Source organism: Pezoporus flaviventris, unplaced genomic scaffold, assembly GCF_033815535.1.
Source record: "Pezoporus flaviventris isolate CSIRO_AGI_PZ_B2104156 unplaced genomic scaffold, CSIRO_AGI_Pfla_v1 ptg000007l, whole genome shotgun sequence".
Classification (NCBI taxonomy): domain Eukaryota; kingdom Metazoa; phylum Chordata; class Aves; order Psittaciformes; family Psittacidae; genus Pezoporus; species Pezoporus flaviventris.
The window spans coordinates 40537027-40552047 of NW_026892555.1; the positions used below are offsets into that span (position 1 = coordinate 40537027).

The 15021-nt window shown below is 42.1% G+C and overlaps 1 protein-coding gene across 4 annotated transcripts in view; it reads left to right on the forward strand.

The window, feature by feature from the left end:
- Nucleotides 1-1041: 1041 nt before the first annotated feature.
- ALKAL1 (ALK and LTK ligand 1) overlaps nt 1042-15021 on the forward strand; it is a 36367-nt gene continuing 22387 nt past the window's right edge. The window contains exons 1-3 of one of the 4 annotated variants that reach the window (XM_061447556.1): nt 1042-1359; nt 2196-2457; nt 2491-2539. In XM_061447556.1, the coding sequence (XP_061303540.1) occupies nt 1193-1359; nt 2196-2457; nt 2491-2539 (478 nt within the window). In that variant the 5' untranslated portion in view covers nt 1042-1192. Of the gene's footprint in view, nt 1360-1751; nt 1920-2195; nt 2540-15021 lie in introns of those variants that run through there. The other 3 variants (XM_061447554.1, XM_061447552.1, XM_061447553.1) reach the window with 3 other exon arrangements.

Genomic DNA, 15021 nt, shown 5'->3' on the forward strand with positions numbered 1-15021 from the left:
CCCCAAATAAAGAGGTAAAAGCAGGAAATCATGTAGTGAGAAAGAGATTGACACTTCCCTTCTGTTACCCTGGGAATCCACAGGTCAGAACCAGTGTATCTAGCACAGAACACTGATCTATAAAAAAAAAAATTGTGTGATAAAACCCTTTGTAACCCTTCATTAGTTAAATTTGGTTTGATCTCTGTGGCATCACCCCACAAAGGTGAGTGTGGATGGCACAAGAGTAGGAGGATGTGGGGAAGAAGCTGGCTCCCATCACCAGCAATGACGCAGCCCCTGTGAGATACAGCCCTGAGGGTACTCTGCCTGTGATAACCAAAGAAGAGTACAAATGAGAATCTGGGGAAAGAGACAGCGTTTGTAAGGATATTACGTATGTCAGCATAGTTTAAATCTCTTTCAAATCTAAATTCCCCATTTTCACATCTTCAAGGATATCCCAAAACCTTTTTTGTTTTCTCCCACTCTTATTAAATAAATATCTCAATGGTACCTTCCGACAAAGAGTTTTACTTAAAAATTCTGCTGTAATGTGAAACATTGTCTGGTATAATTCGAAGAACTTGTGTGCTTTTCAATCTACCCAGAGCAGCTGTATGCATTGCTCTCTGAAAGCTGAGATCTTATTCACTAATCTTATTTTATATTTAGGGCTGTATAAGGCAAGTTTTTAACCTGTGGGTTTAATGGTTTCATTAGGTCAGTACTTCTTTTTGCTGCCTTTTTGGAGAAACAAACTTTTACAAGGTCTCTAGTTTGTATATTCATCTGCCAAAGCAGCCCGCTACTTTTCTTGCCATCCAAACAGAACCAAATTTATACACACTTCAGACTTCACTCACGACTTCTTTGTTCAATAAGAACAGGTGGGGGGAAATAGTTCTGTTGCTGTGTTCCTGAGGGAATCCCGCTAAATTAAAGCACATTTTAATCTCTTGAGCCGGCAGCTTTATTAGTAAGCGTTTCCCAATCTTCAGGGAAATCTAATTTCACAAATAGATCAGAGCCACTTCAAACGCAGCTTTCAGTTGCCATCCACCGGGGGACAAACGGGGAGGAGGAAGTTTGTCAGAAAAGACCATCTCTGAGCCCAAGAGTGATTACCAGAGGTGTCTCCATCGACAGCCACCCACCTCAGGTCGATAGTACTCAAATGAGTACGCCGGTGCGGACTATATAAGAGAAGCACATGGCCCTGGAGGGCGCATCCCCCCTCTCCGGGCGCAGCACCGACCGCCCCGCTCCGCTTCGCGCCCGGCGGAGCCTCCGCGGGGACACGGGCTCTCCGCAGGCGGCAAAGGACATCTCTTTTCCGCCTGCTCGCCTGCCCTCAGCGAGGCTTGCCTCCGCTAGAAGGTAAGCAGCCGGTTCTTAGAGGGGCCTTCAGCATGCAGCGAATACCCGGGCTGTTCCCCGGCTACTGCCCGGGTTTGCCGTGTGCCGCAACGCAGTGCCGGTAGGAGGGAGGGATGGAGAGCCTGGAGCCGTCGGGGAGAGCCGGCTCCCTCGCGGCTCCGATTAACTCTTTCGCCCAAGAGGATTTGCAAGGGAGGCCAAGTATAAAACAGTTTGTAAATAACAGAATTTTCCTCCCTCCCCTTGATCCCAACCGTTTGCTATAATTAGAATAGCTTACTTAGGGGCATTAAGCACCGCTCTCGAAGCCTCAGCTTGTTGTAGTTGTTTTTGCCCTTTACATCCTGATTTGCATCAGTTCCCGATGGAACTCGCCCCTGACTGAACTCTGTCCGGATGCCCTTCCCTACGCTCTCGCCCGAGAGCCGCTGCGGGGCGGGCGGATGGCGGGACGGCCCGCGGGGGTCTGCCGGCGAAGGAAGGAGGCAACGGGAGGCGCGGGAACGCCAGGGGCAAAGGGAGCCGAGCAAATCCCCCGCAAAGCCCTGGACCGCAAATGTGTGTGGAGGGCTTAATACCCTTCCCCTAATCCGTGTCTATACATGCGCCCTCCGGGGAGCCGGCCGAGCGCGGCGGGGCTGCTCGGGGGCTGACGGGGAGGCGCAGCGGGGCCAGTCGGTGGCGGCCCGTCGGGTCTCCACTCGGCTGCGCCCGTGTCCGGCGTGCGGGTGCGCACCGCCTCCGCAGGGGTGCCCTGGGGCGCGGCATGGGGGGCGGGCGGGCGCGCTGCGGGCCGGGCCCGGCGCTGACCGCCTTCGCTCTCTGCCTCCTCCCAGCGCCGCAGAGATGCGAGGGGCGAAGAAGCGCCAGGCGCTGCCCGCCATCCTGCTCCTGCTGCTGACCTCGGCCCCGCCGCCACCCGGCGCCGAGGCCAGGGACGTGCCCTCCGCCGAAGCCGATCGGGGGGCGCTGCTCGATTTCCTTCTCCAAGCCCTGGGCGACGGCGAACGCCCGCTGCTGCCCCGCCCGCCGCGGCGGGACCGGGTGATCTCCCGGCGGTACATCGGCGGCGCCCCGTCGCCGGACCCCCGCTCTGTTGCCGTCGCCGCCGCCGCCCCCCGGCCGCCGCCGGCCGTCGCCCCGCCGCCTCCACGGCTCTTCGCCACCGCACGACACGGAGGTAAGAGCCACCGCGCTGCCCTGCTGGGGTTGCAGCCCCCCCGCACCGCGTCCCGTCCCTGCTGCTTCCTTCAGCGGCTAAGCCCGATGGCTTCTCCGCCGGGGCAGCCCGCTGCAGGCGGGAGCGGGCGAGCGGAAAGCGGGACTAGGAGTACGCTCTCTGTCCCTGAGGCGGCAGCCTCCCCGGGGGGGTTTGGCCTTTGCCGGTGTTGAGTCCCGCCGAGGGCAGAGCAAGTCAGCCCCACTCCCCGGCAGGAGTTCAGCTGTGGGGGTATCCGAAGCATGAGCGAGGAAAGGATCACTCGGGCTTCTGCTGGGAGGTCAGTTGCGGCCACAGTAGGTCTACGCTCTGAGCAAGCCTCCCAACTTCCCGAGGTTCTGACAGCCAGCCCTGAGGAAGCCCAGTTTCTCCCCAGACTCGGGACTGCTCTGATTTGCACAGAGGAAAAATGACAAATCTGAGAGACTGATGTCTGGATTTACGCCTTTAAACTTCTTCTTCAACTTGACTGGTTCCCATGTGATGCATTTTTCTAGTTTTGCTGGGGCAGGTGTGGGAGATCTGGGCTGTGCTGGGGCACGGGGACTTGTTTCACCTTCCAGAGGATGCTCAGGCTGGTGAAAGAAGCCATCTCCAGGTCTGGCAAACGCCAGGCCTGGCTGTGACAAGCAGGGGCAATTTAGGGCCAAGCACAGCTGGCTGGTGATACTCACACACTGTGCTTCGCCAGGAGACCGGGCAGTGGGTCACCTCTGCCACAGCTAGGTTTGGTGCAGAGCCAGACAAAACGTTTCCTACTGGAGTGGAGCTGCCTGAGCAGTTTGTGTGGGTTAGGATGGTGCAGTTCAGCAAGAAGGAAATTATAGTGACTGTCTTTTGGCTGTAGACCACTAACATTTTTCTCTGACTGCCTGCTAGAGACTCTACTGGAAAGAAACCAAGATGAGGGGAACTAGGGAAGTTTGGCTTCTTAGGGATTTGTATCCCTGGAGAATGCCCTTGTGGCTGATGGCTGGTAATAGGTGGGGGCACACCCCCCCCCCCCCCCCCCCCCAAGTAACACTGCTAGACTTGCTATTGTCTGTCCAGTGGTCTATTTCAAAGGAAATTAAACCCCATTTTGGAAAGAACTAAAAGTTGGGTGGTAAGTTCAGAAATTAGTAGGTGAGTAACTGGAAAGGCAGGCACTTGGCAGTGAGATCACTGCATGGTTTAGGGAAACTGGACTAAAAAAAGACAAATAATGTAAAAAGTAGTTAATGTTTTGGTCTTGGAATCTTCTGCTGAGTACGATCTGCCCCTGGTACTGAGCAGTCCATCAGTAAGGGGTTGTAGTGTCCCAGTGAACTTCCAGATATTGTCACTTTCACAGAGCATTAAGACTCAGCTGGTTAATGGAAAACTAGATTGCCACAGATTTATTTACTGCCTGGAAAAGATGCTGCCGGTTATCGACATGGCAGGTCCTGAGTGATTGCTTACTGTAGCTCAAATTCTTTATGTTCTGTGAACAAACCTTTAGTGTACCTTTCTCCGGGGAAAAAATATAAAAAGTTATGTTCAAGGCAGAATATGAGAAGCCTTGCCTGTGTCTTCAAGAGAATGAAAAAGGGTAAGCCTGAGAGCAACAGTTACTAGTGTCAGTTGTTTTGAGGAAAAAGTCTATTATGAACAACATTTGGAAAGTTTACCCCTAACTAAATAATTGCATTGAGCTATAAAATAGAAAGTGTAAATATGTTTAGTAACATAAAATCATAGCATGGTTTGGGTTGGAAGGGACCTTAAAGATCATCCAGTTCCAGCCCCCCTGCCATGGGCAGGGACGCCTCCCACTAGACCAGGTGGAATATTATTTCATAATATCTATATAACTTTAAATGGGATTTTTAAAAATTCATTAATATTAGACATAATAAAGCTTTGCTTTGTGTTGTGTTAATTTTTGTAACTATATTGTATAAAAAAGGAGTGGGACTGCTGAACATCCTTGGAGAAGTTATCCAGTTGTCCCTGGAGCAGGTGCAGTTCCTATGGGCAGTCACAAAGGTAGCTCTCTCTCCAGCCTAGAAAGGCAGATTTAGAGCTTAAATAACAGTCATGTTTTAGTATTCATTAAATTTTTATAACAAACAGTACTTGTTGTGATGGTGTATGTTTGCTTTTTGGGGTAGAGAACTTTGATGAGGCTTTTCTTACAAGTCATCAACTGTTATAACTCCTGTCACCAACACATTACCAGCAACATTTTACTCCAGCTGGCCGAACCTGGCTGTCAGCTGTAGAGAGTGGATCACCTTCGCCTCAGTCAGGAAAGGTATTACATTCAGCTGAATACTCAGCCAAGCATTTTAAACCAGAATTATATATTTGGATTATCTGTTATTGCTAAGAATCAAATCCAAGTGTCAGATTTAAAAGAAAATTGAGCAACTTTAATATGTTTTTTTGTTTGTTCAAAACAAAAAGCATGCAGAACAGTGCTAAATACAGAACAGAGTATGCAAGAAGAATAATTTCTGTGTGTTTTCTCTTTTTATTTTTCTGAAGGTGCTACTTATATTATCAATGAGCCAAATGGCAGGAGGGCTGAAATGCGCTTCCCCCTCCTTCTGTTTCCTTCACTCTCAGGGCTGGTTCCAGCTTTAGTCTAACCATATGATGAACTTACCCAACTCACTGAGCTGCCCCTCCTCACACCCCTTTCTTTTATTTTATTTCTTCTGGGGCCTTGGTTAGCTATTTGCATAGTGAGAAGAGCTGGCCTGGAGTGCCACTGGGTGAACTTTAGGAGCAGCACAAGGCAAATGGCTGGAGCGCATGACCAGGGGCAAGGTTTGAGAGTGGATGGGTCCTTCTCCTTTATTTCAATAGGGTCCTGCTCATTTAGCTGAGGCTATAACAGCAGAGTACAGCATCACAGGGTGTCTTCAGTGAGGCTAGAAAAAGAAAGGTGAGACAGTAGCTGTCAGCCATCTTACATGTACCACTCATTTACAGATACATAAACAAGATGTAAAAGCAAGAGTGGTTGGTCTATGATGCCCAATCTGGATGTGTCTTGCAGGTGATTCAGGTGATTTGAGGGCAGGTCCTGGGCTAGAGCTGTGTTGGGGGAATAACAGCTGTTCTCTGCTTCATGTGGGTTCATTCTGGAGCAAAGGGGCATGACAGCCCTGCCATGCTGGGGCAGTGAGCTGCTGTGTCCTGCTTGGAAATTACTCTATAGGTGTTCCACCCCCCCCTTAATAATCAGGAATGTATTCCATGTTGTATCCTTCTTGGTCACATGAAGATTGCATTGTGTATCTTGTAGGGCCCAGGAGGACACACACATATGCACTAAAGGCGCTAGTTTCACCATCATTACCTACTTCTTATCCCTTTTATCCCTACATGTTCAAAAGTCTTATCTCACACAGATCTGTCCCTGTTTTTCCTGGTGACCTGATTAATGAGACTGAGCACTTACTCTGAAGAGTATATTCAGAAGAAATAATGTATTCTAACTAACAAAAAGCAATCTTCATCTTTTGCTACGATTTCTGTTAGGATGTCACTAAAAATAAAAGTTGTTCCTTTGAATTATTATATCCAGTGGGATTAAATTTTCTGTCACAACATCCTTTACTTGCCTGATTTCCATGAAGTTTCTGTGCTTGAGTGTGGGGTTTTTTGCACTAAGAAGTGTCTCATTTTAAGCTTAGTGATGAAAGCTCCTCAATGGGCAATCTTTTTCATAATTATACCCTGCTTCTGATATGTTAACTGTGGTCAGTTTTTTTAATGAAGAACCCAAATGTGTGCTTTCACGAAGCGAGGATTGAGCATCAGGTTATTTTTGAACGTCACATAGGGGGAACTAGAATAGTTTGTCATTCTTCTCAGATTTTCTTTGTTACGTTTATCCAAACCACGGAACTGGAATAGCTTCCATATAATTAGATTTAAAGAAGTCTTGGAAAATAAAAAAGTCTGCATTAACTGTTCTTTCCTTACATATTCCTCACAACACTGGAGAAATGAGCTATCTAAACTTGCAAGGGGTAGGGGGCTGAAATTTGTCCTTGTGTTGGGAGACCAGCAAGACATTTTAAAACATTTTGGTTAGCTATTTTTCAAGCATGAAGGAATGAAGATAAATACTCCTCTCAATTTACCACTCTGTTCAAATTGGCCTCCTGAGCTTATCTACTGCAGATTTAGAATAACATGTCAGAGAAGAGAATTTGGCCCTCAAACTATTTAAACTTCGAGGTTAAGCTTAAGAGTGCAATTTTATGCCAAAATTTCTTACACATCAACAGAAGAAAACTGTAAGTTGTCCCATGACATGGTGCTAATTTAACCGTTATTCATAATAAGCTGGATTTGAAAGGTAGATAGGTTTGTGGTTTATTTTAGTTTATGGTTGAATCAAAACCATGTAACCTTATGAAAGGCATAAGAAAAGTTTTATTCTTTTCACTTACTTAAAAAAATCTGCTGTAAGTATAGTGTTAGTTACAGCTGGAAGTCCCTAATTCTCTAAGACCCGCTGTGCCTAATGCTAAACTACTTCAGTGAATGTAATTACAGATCTGGAATAAAAAAAAGGAGACTATTGAGGACTGTAGACCTTGTCTCGAGGAAATTAAAATGTATGGCAAGGCATATCACATAGTTCTTAGTAATACTTATGTCTTTTATGCCTTGTCCAATTTCCCATTATTATCCCTATTAATAAAACAGCTTTTGGGGTTGTTTTTTCTTTGTTTGTTTTGTATGTGTGGGGTTTTTGTTTTGTTTTGTTGTTTTTTTTTGTGGCTTTTTTTTTTTTTTTCCTTTCATGTATTTTGTTAATAGGAATTGTTGGCGATTCAGGAGACTTAAAAGAAGATGAGAGTTAATAAAAATGTCGTTCTTCAAAATGACATGTTTATCAAACCAGAAATTGCCTCAGAAATTAACAAAATAGTGTATGAAATTGATTTAAAAGTAGTATAACTGCTGCATTAAAAATAAAAATAATTGTTATTGGCTTATTCCTGATTCCACATCTGAAGATTCTGAATTATTTTCACAGTGAAGCTGGTGGTTAGGACTTTCTGGAATAGAACTGGGCAAATATACTCTGCTTTCAGAGGCTTAATGTACTTCAGATTCCAAATGATTAAGGGACGTATTTTTCTTCATTGAGATGGACGTGATAGGCAAATGAACTGTAACTGCATATTCAAGATCTAGCAGTTAGAAGAAAATATATCCTCATAAATTAAAAAACTGAATGAATTATCAGGTATTATACTTCTCAGGAGAACATCTATGTGGTACTCTCAGTGGGAGAGAACATCTGTATGGTAGTCTCTATGGGAGAGTGCATCTGACCTGGGCACTGGAAGCAGCAAAGATGCCACAAGACAATGTGCTGCCCAGGCCAATGGTTACTGAGGCAGGATCAGAGAGGTTGTGAGGATCTCACCACAGCATGATGCAGACATTTGAACAGTCCCAATGAATTCAGTGGGTATAGCTATTTTCTCTGCTCATATCAGGATTGGGTGTTAATTCTGCCCCCAAAATACAAGTAGGTAGGGTAGATTTTCCTTACTTGGTGTTTCATTTGGGTGAGGAGAAAGAATTCCTTTATTTATATATTATTGCTTTTGGGGCCTGAAGTACGCCAGGACTCCTCCAATGCAGAAGGAAGTGAATAACAAATAAAATAGAAGTTTCAATTCAAAGTAGAGCCAAGTGCATACCTGTCTATAGCTTGGGAACTATAGCATGCATTTTGAATAAGTCTCACTTGGCCCTGAGCCTGTGGGCAAAGTGAAGAGTTGATGCAGTTTGGGTTTTTTTTTGTTTTTGGTTTATTTACTGTGGACGCAATTTGGTTTTTCAGTAGAGAAAGTATGGCAGATATCTGTGTCTTACTGGTTTGTTATTTCAGGTGTTAATCTGCTAGGGAAAGCCTCTGAGAAGTGGGAGAAGGGTAGTGCACAGGTGTAAGACTGCAATGCATTTATTGTTTGGTAGACAGGCTTTAGCCTTGAAAATACACTGCTTCATGTCTGGAGATGATGTTGGTTTTTAAACATGTTTGTATACAGGAAGTAGTATTTAAAGTTGAGATGTGTTTCTATACACACGTACATACGTACATACATATATATATAGGCACACACATGTTTTAATTAATGAGTTTTGAGGACAGTTTGAAGGAGAATGATGCAGTGTTTCAGACTGACACATGATTTGAAAGTTACAAAGTTGCCTTATAAATGTAAACTGTATTTTCCAAAGTGCTTAGAACATCATAAAAATCATTACGTAGTAGTAGCCACTGCACAAGGCTATAAGCAAAACCTCATGATCAATGAGAGACACAAGAAAGATGCACCATCTGGGAAAATAACTACCATAAAGGTGCAGAGAGAAAGGGGGGGCGGGGGTGGTTCTAAAGTATATGTGATGCCACTGTCCACGTTGCAGTCATTTTGTTCTTAGAGATCTCTCCAACTGACCTGAAAGTAGTTTGTAGGAGGGGGAAAATATCCCATTTATTAAGACTTACCTCTTTTCTAGAGAACTAAAAATTTCAGTAATGTTTATCTAGTACTGTTCACTAAAGTAAAAAAAAAAAAAACAACAACCTAAATGTGAGCAAATCTTACTTTAGTATTTTGTAAGGCCTGTTTTAAAATGTAACAAATAACTGCACTGTAATAGCCGTAGTGTCTTCTTTTTCAGTGAAAGCATTCAGCTGATGTACAGAAATATTTTTTTTCTATAATTTGTTGCACACATTTGGTCTTGATGATGAGAGAGAACATTAAAGCAGACTATTAGAAAAGAGTGTTTTCTGAATGTATGCACCCATGAGCAGTGTTACAACGGATGAGATTTTTTTTTTGAGTTGGAAAAAAATGTGCTCTCTAGGACTTTTTTTGTTTGCTTGTTTTGACACTTAAGCAATTGCATATACTCCCTGCCCATGAGACCTTAACCAGAAATTAACTCTGGTGAAGAAAATACGTCAAATTGAAACTTGCAAAGTTACTAGAAATCAGGAGAAGATACATGATGGAAAGCATTTTGCTGAAAAAAAATGCAGCTAATCTCCTGTGTTAGCTTCTGTTGATGGTTAGGCTTTTCTGTTCAATTTAAGGATGAGCACTTGATTTTAGCATTTGTGACTTAGAGGTTACTACTTTAGTGGAAGTCCTACAGGCTATTCGAGTTCTGGCATTTTTACTGTCGGTCAGTTGGAAAACAGTTGCTCCAGTGAGGGAATTGATTGACTATTGATTACATACTGAGGGTCCAATTCTTTATCTCTAGGGTATAAACAATATTTAACACATGGGGGATCCAAACACTTGATGGGTTAGTGGCTATTTTTTGTCTTATTGTGTCTGTTGGGCAAAGAATTATTGATGTGCAATGCTCCACTGATTTTACTAAAACAGCACATAAAAATATGTTTGTTTATAACAGGCTTTAACACCGACGCAAAATACTGTTTGGCTTGTGGCTTACTTGTGGCTACTTTTTAACCCTAATATTTTGTTATTAAACATACAATTAAAATGATTATGTAATCAAAACCTCCTCATGGTAAAGGCATAACTTTGCATAGAAAGAACATTTCAACCTTTTTGGTAAGTCTTCTTCTAAAGTCTATTAGGTCTCTCTTTGTCAATTCAAGTAAATTGGTTAGATTGCGTTTTCATACATGTTTTCTTACTACATGATTTTAAATCTGTGTCTTTAGCTTGAAGAAAAACATTTGAAAGTTTCATCCGTAAAGCCACTATTGTAATTTTCCTTGCAGATTGTGGACAGCTTCAGGAGTGATTCGGCACAAATCTAATTAAGGCTTTGCTACTTAAATTATGTTCTTTTTACTTGAGACTGTAAAATAAAGGTGATAAGCAAAATAAAATCCTACTGGAAAACAACGAGGCACCTTTTCTTCTTAACCTTTACCACTGATGATCTCAAACTGTATGTGATGTGTTTCAGTAGAAGGAACTTTTGAAATGAAGTGTTAGGAAATGCATCTTCATCAGTATATGTGGCAGTAGTGGATATATGTACTAGATTAGTAAAACCCTTAAATCCCGTTGGATTAAAATAACTAAGGAGATAGCTGTGACAGAGTAATTACTTCTTCCCTGTCTGTTAATGGCGTAGCATGCATAGCACATGGGAGATCTCTGTTGTGTCACTGAAATTTTAATTTAGGAAAGTCAGGAGAAATATTTTCAGAACCCATCTTCTACATGTGGGACAAAGAATTACAACCAAAACACACCAGTATGAGGATTTCTTGTGGTCTCCAGAGAAACCCTCTGGGCCAGAAGACAGTGTAGAGCAGGCTAATCACTTTAATTTTATGCTGTGGGCCTAAAGTTTGAATTGGCCTGTTGGTCAGTACCAGTTTAGCAAGATACTCCATAAAATCTGTGCTTCCCATCGTTATATGATCAAACTCCAAGTGTGCATGTAATGCATACAGATTTCCCCCCTTTATTCAGTGCCAAGCTTTTTTTACATATTGTCAGATGACAATTTTACAGAAAATTGTCATACAGTTTTCAAACTTTCAGAAAAGGGATTACTTCAAAACAGTTTGTGTGGATAAGACCTGCATGGGTACAGCAAATTTAACACCCAGATGTACTGCTCATGAGTAGGGTAACTGTACAACACCTGCATGGTGGAATCACTCCATGTGTACAAATGTGATTCAGCTGCACAAGTCTAGAGAAGATCTCTTATCTAAGCTGCAGTCAGGGCTTTCAAAACCCCTTCAACCAGATCCAGACTGCATGTTTATACTGACCCAGAACTGGGCAGCACCTCCAGAAATAGCTGTTCGTTTCCTGTCAGAGGAAGGGGTGAAACAAGGGTTAAGTCTGGAGGTTAAATAATACTAACATGATAACCCTTGCTTTAGAATAGATACAAAACCTCTTGAATATTAAGGGTAACAATTCCTTTTCTTTGCAGTTACACTCTCCATCTCAGACTACCACAATATTGTAACAGTGAGAGCACTATTAAAAAACAAGAGAAACATCAAACTTGCTCAGTCCCAGGATATGGAAAGTGTTCTCTTTCGTTCAAGGCTAGCATTTTCTGCTCAGCACTTTCCAGCCTACTGAAATGTATGGTTTGCATGTATTTTAAACCTCAAAGATAAGACCTGCAGTATTAGTACATCTAAATACCTCATTAGGTTTGAGGCATTTATATGTAACACTCAAATAAAATAGTTTGATCCCTGTTATCATTTATAAGGTATCTCATTATGTGATAGGGTAAAATGACCTTCGCCTGAGTATGAACATGGCGTATGTTCAATAGGAACACCTTTAAGACAGCAGTTTAGAAAAAAAGTGCTTATAAGGAAGAAACCATAGATTATTAATCTATTATGATAGTTCTGAATCTGTTCTAATTTGGAAGGAAAAAGAAACATTTCTAAAATAAGCACAGGAAATGTGATATACAGTTAGCCATTGCCATTTGTGCAGCAGTCAACCTGGAGCCTATTCATATTTCAAAAAGAGCAGGGTCTAATTAAGCTCTGGCAAACTCAGTTCTATTTCCTTTCACTCTGATAAAGTTTGCCTGTGTTTGTCAGTACTGAGTTTGGTTTGTATGCAGTTAAGCACGTGTCATTAGCTTTCATTCAGATGATTCAACTAGTTCATGCTTTTGATGTATTGCAGCTGTTCTTGTGTTTAATTTATGCAAATATTCTAGAATCTACATTTATTAGCAGCCATGATAGCTAAAACAGAATACTTGCATAGAGTGCTACAGAACTGAAAGAAGTGAATTTCCTCTTAATATTTATCAATGTGGAGTCTCTCTGTCTCATTCGAAGAAAGGTTTTGCCTTCAGTCAAGAGCTCTCCAATAAGTTTCCAGGCATAATTTGGAGTCTCTGGATTCAGATGAAATATCTGCCTTCATAGTTCACTGATTTCAAATAGCTGATAGATGAATGAATGAATGAGTGAAAATTGTTATGTTACAGAAAAAATAAATAGGAAAACCCAGCTTCAGTATATTAATGTCTTGAATAATTTGACCAGTCTTACCTATATGTCTTATCATTTTCAGTGAATTATTCTTTTATAGTTTAATGAACAATTAGTATTGTAATACCTCTTTCCTTCTGAAAAGAGTGAAGTACATATTCACAGCTTAGTATTCAAAATACCGAGGGTTTCATAGTGCCATGCATTTTCTCATTTGAGTTGCTCTAGGGATAGTTTAGCTTGTTCATTAGAGTCTTTTAGGAAAAAAAAGAGAGCTTTTTTGCATAAAATTATACATCAGGTCTGTAATAGTTTTCAGATTTTTTTCTTTTACTTTTCAAAATATATGCCTATTTTAATGTGTTTCATGTTCACATCTCTCAGGAGAAAAGAAGAATAAGGGTGCTGTTGAATTAGGCACATAGTGCTTGTCTGTATGTGCGTGGTGCTGTTCAGGAGGCTCACAATGCAAAGTATAGCTGCTAAATTCCTTTTTAAGTTTCTTTTTCAAATGCAGAACTTGTCCAAATCTGTTAATCTAGATCTACAACTGTCCCAGTTCTGTTTTCTAGAGTGATCAGGAATAGTAATAGCAGAAAAGTAATTATATACACTATGTTTGGGTTATTTCTTGATCCCACAGCGTTTTCTGATGGAAACAGGGATTTACAGAGGCAAAGAAAAGGAAATCCGTTCTTCTTAATGTACTTTTGCCAAAAAATATAAAGGTCTCCACAGGCAAGGATTAACAAATACAAATATGCTTTCTTAGCAGCTATTGACGAATTACTAATAAACATCATTATAGCTGAGTTCAGGCTATTCAACCTTGTAAATATATCCTTCTTATAATTTCATTAGTGTTGGCTGAAGCCAGTGTTTCAACCTCTTTGTTCAAGTCTTAATGAATTATTGGAAAATGGCCGATTAGAAAGCATTGAATCACAGGGGCCGCTGCATTCTGAGTGTTTCTCTGATGTTGTTTACCTCCCAAGTTGACTTGGCCAAAAATCTTCGTACATGAAGATGTGAGCCCATTTTGCTGCGCCGTTATATCCCAGAGCATGCCTGAAAGTCAAATATGGTAGGTAGGAAGTGTTCATTGAAGCTCACACCTTAGAATAGGATTCTGACCAGAAGTGGAGCACAACTGTAGAGTAGCTAAAAGGGATACAACGAAAGAAGTGAGATGACCAAGCAGAAGTTTAGTTTTTCCTGAGACTAAACACACTTTCCATACTTAACTCCCGTACTTTTCTCAATTTGGTGGACCTGCTTGCTTCCTGCTTCCAGTTGTTTCTGAACTGAATACCTCTTCAGCTGTCCAAGGCAGGGTCTACACTGTAACGTGAAAATACGTTTGTGATACTCAGGCCACTTCACGCTGCTGGGTAAGAGCTGGGGCCTATCCTGTGTATCAACATATACTTGAGCTTTGTCTTCTGGAGAGCTACAGATTTTAGGTAATGATACAGGGGCACAGGCATAAGGGATTAGAATATGAGTGCATCTTATCTTGAGACTGGAGTCAGATCCTTGACTGATTCCTTGATAATGTAAAGATACTCAAAGAGGTGGATGAAGTTTGAGTAACTGACCTTGTCTTTGCAGTGGCTTAGCATTTTTCTATGGCTTCCCACAGCATACATAACAGGGCATTCCCTCAATGAGGATTCTCATTTCCCAGTAGATCAGTTCAACACTGGTTCGTTGCCTAAAGTAAACTCAAATAAGAGCAGCAAAAAACTACATCCTGATCATTTTTAATCTCCATTAAACTAGTCTTATTTAAATATCTTTTCAGTAAGTACATCACCTAAAATGATGTAAAAGGAGCAGCCATTAACCACAAAGTTCCCTACTCAGGCAATAGTCAACAAATACTTTAATCAAACTGTGTGGGTTTTTTTCAGGTAAACCTGTCTTCAGAGTACCTCTTAATGCAGCATGAAATGCCACAGAAGGAGCATCAGAGCAGTGTCTGTTTTCACATTAGTTACAATAGCCTCTGGATTATTGATAATTAACCAGAAACCTCTAATTGAAGAGGCAAGTATGCCGGCTAAGAATATTTGAAGAATAGTAATGAGGGCTATAGCCATGCCTTTTACTCTTTCACATAAGAAGATAGTGAAGGTTCAGGGGGTGCAAAGGAAGAGGAAATAACATGAAAGCTGGTTTTGCCAGACAGGTGAAGACTTACTAATTCTAGCAGAATCTCCAGCTGGGAAAATCCACGGTTGTTATAGCCTTTGTGCCACCAGTATAGAAAAAAGGAGTTGGCTCAGAGAAAAGAATCTGGTTCAAAGAACTTAAAATAAATATCAGATGTCAGAGCTGTGACTTAATTGTTTAGCTAAGTAGATCATGTGAATTACACACAGATTGAGGACCTGTTTTTGCTTCTATTGAAATCAAGGAGAACAGAACCACAGCATACTCTCCT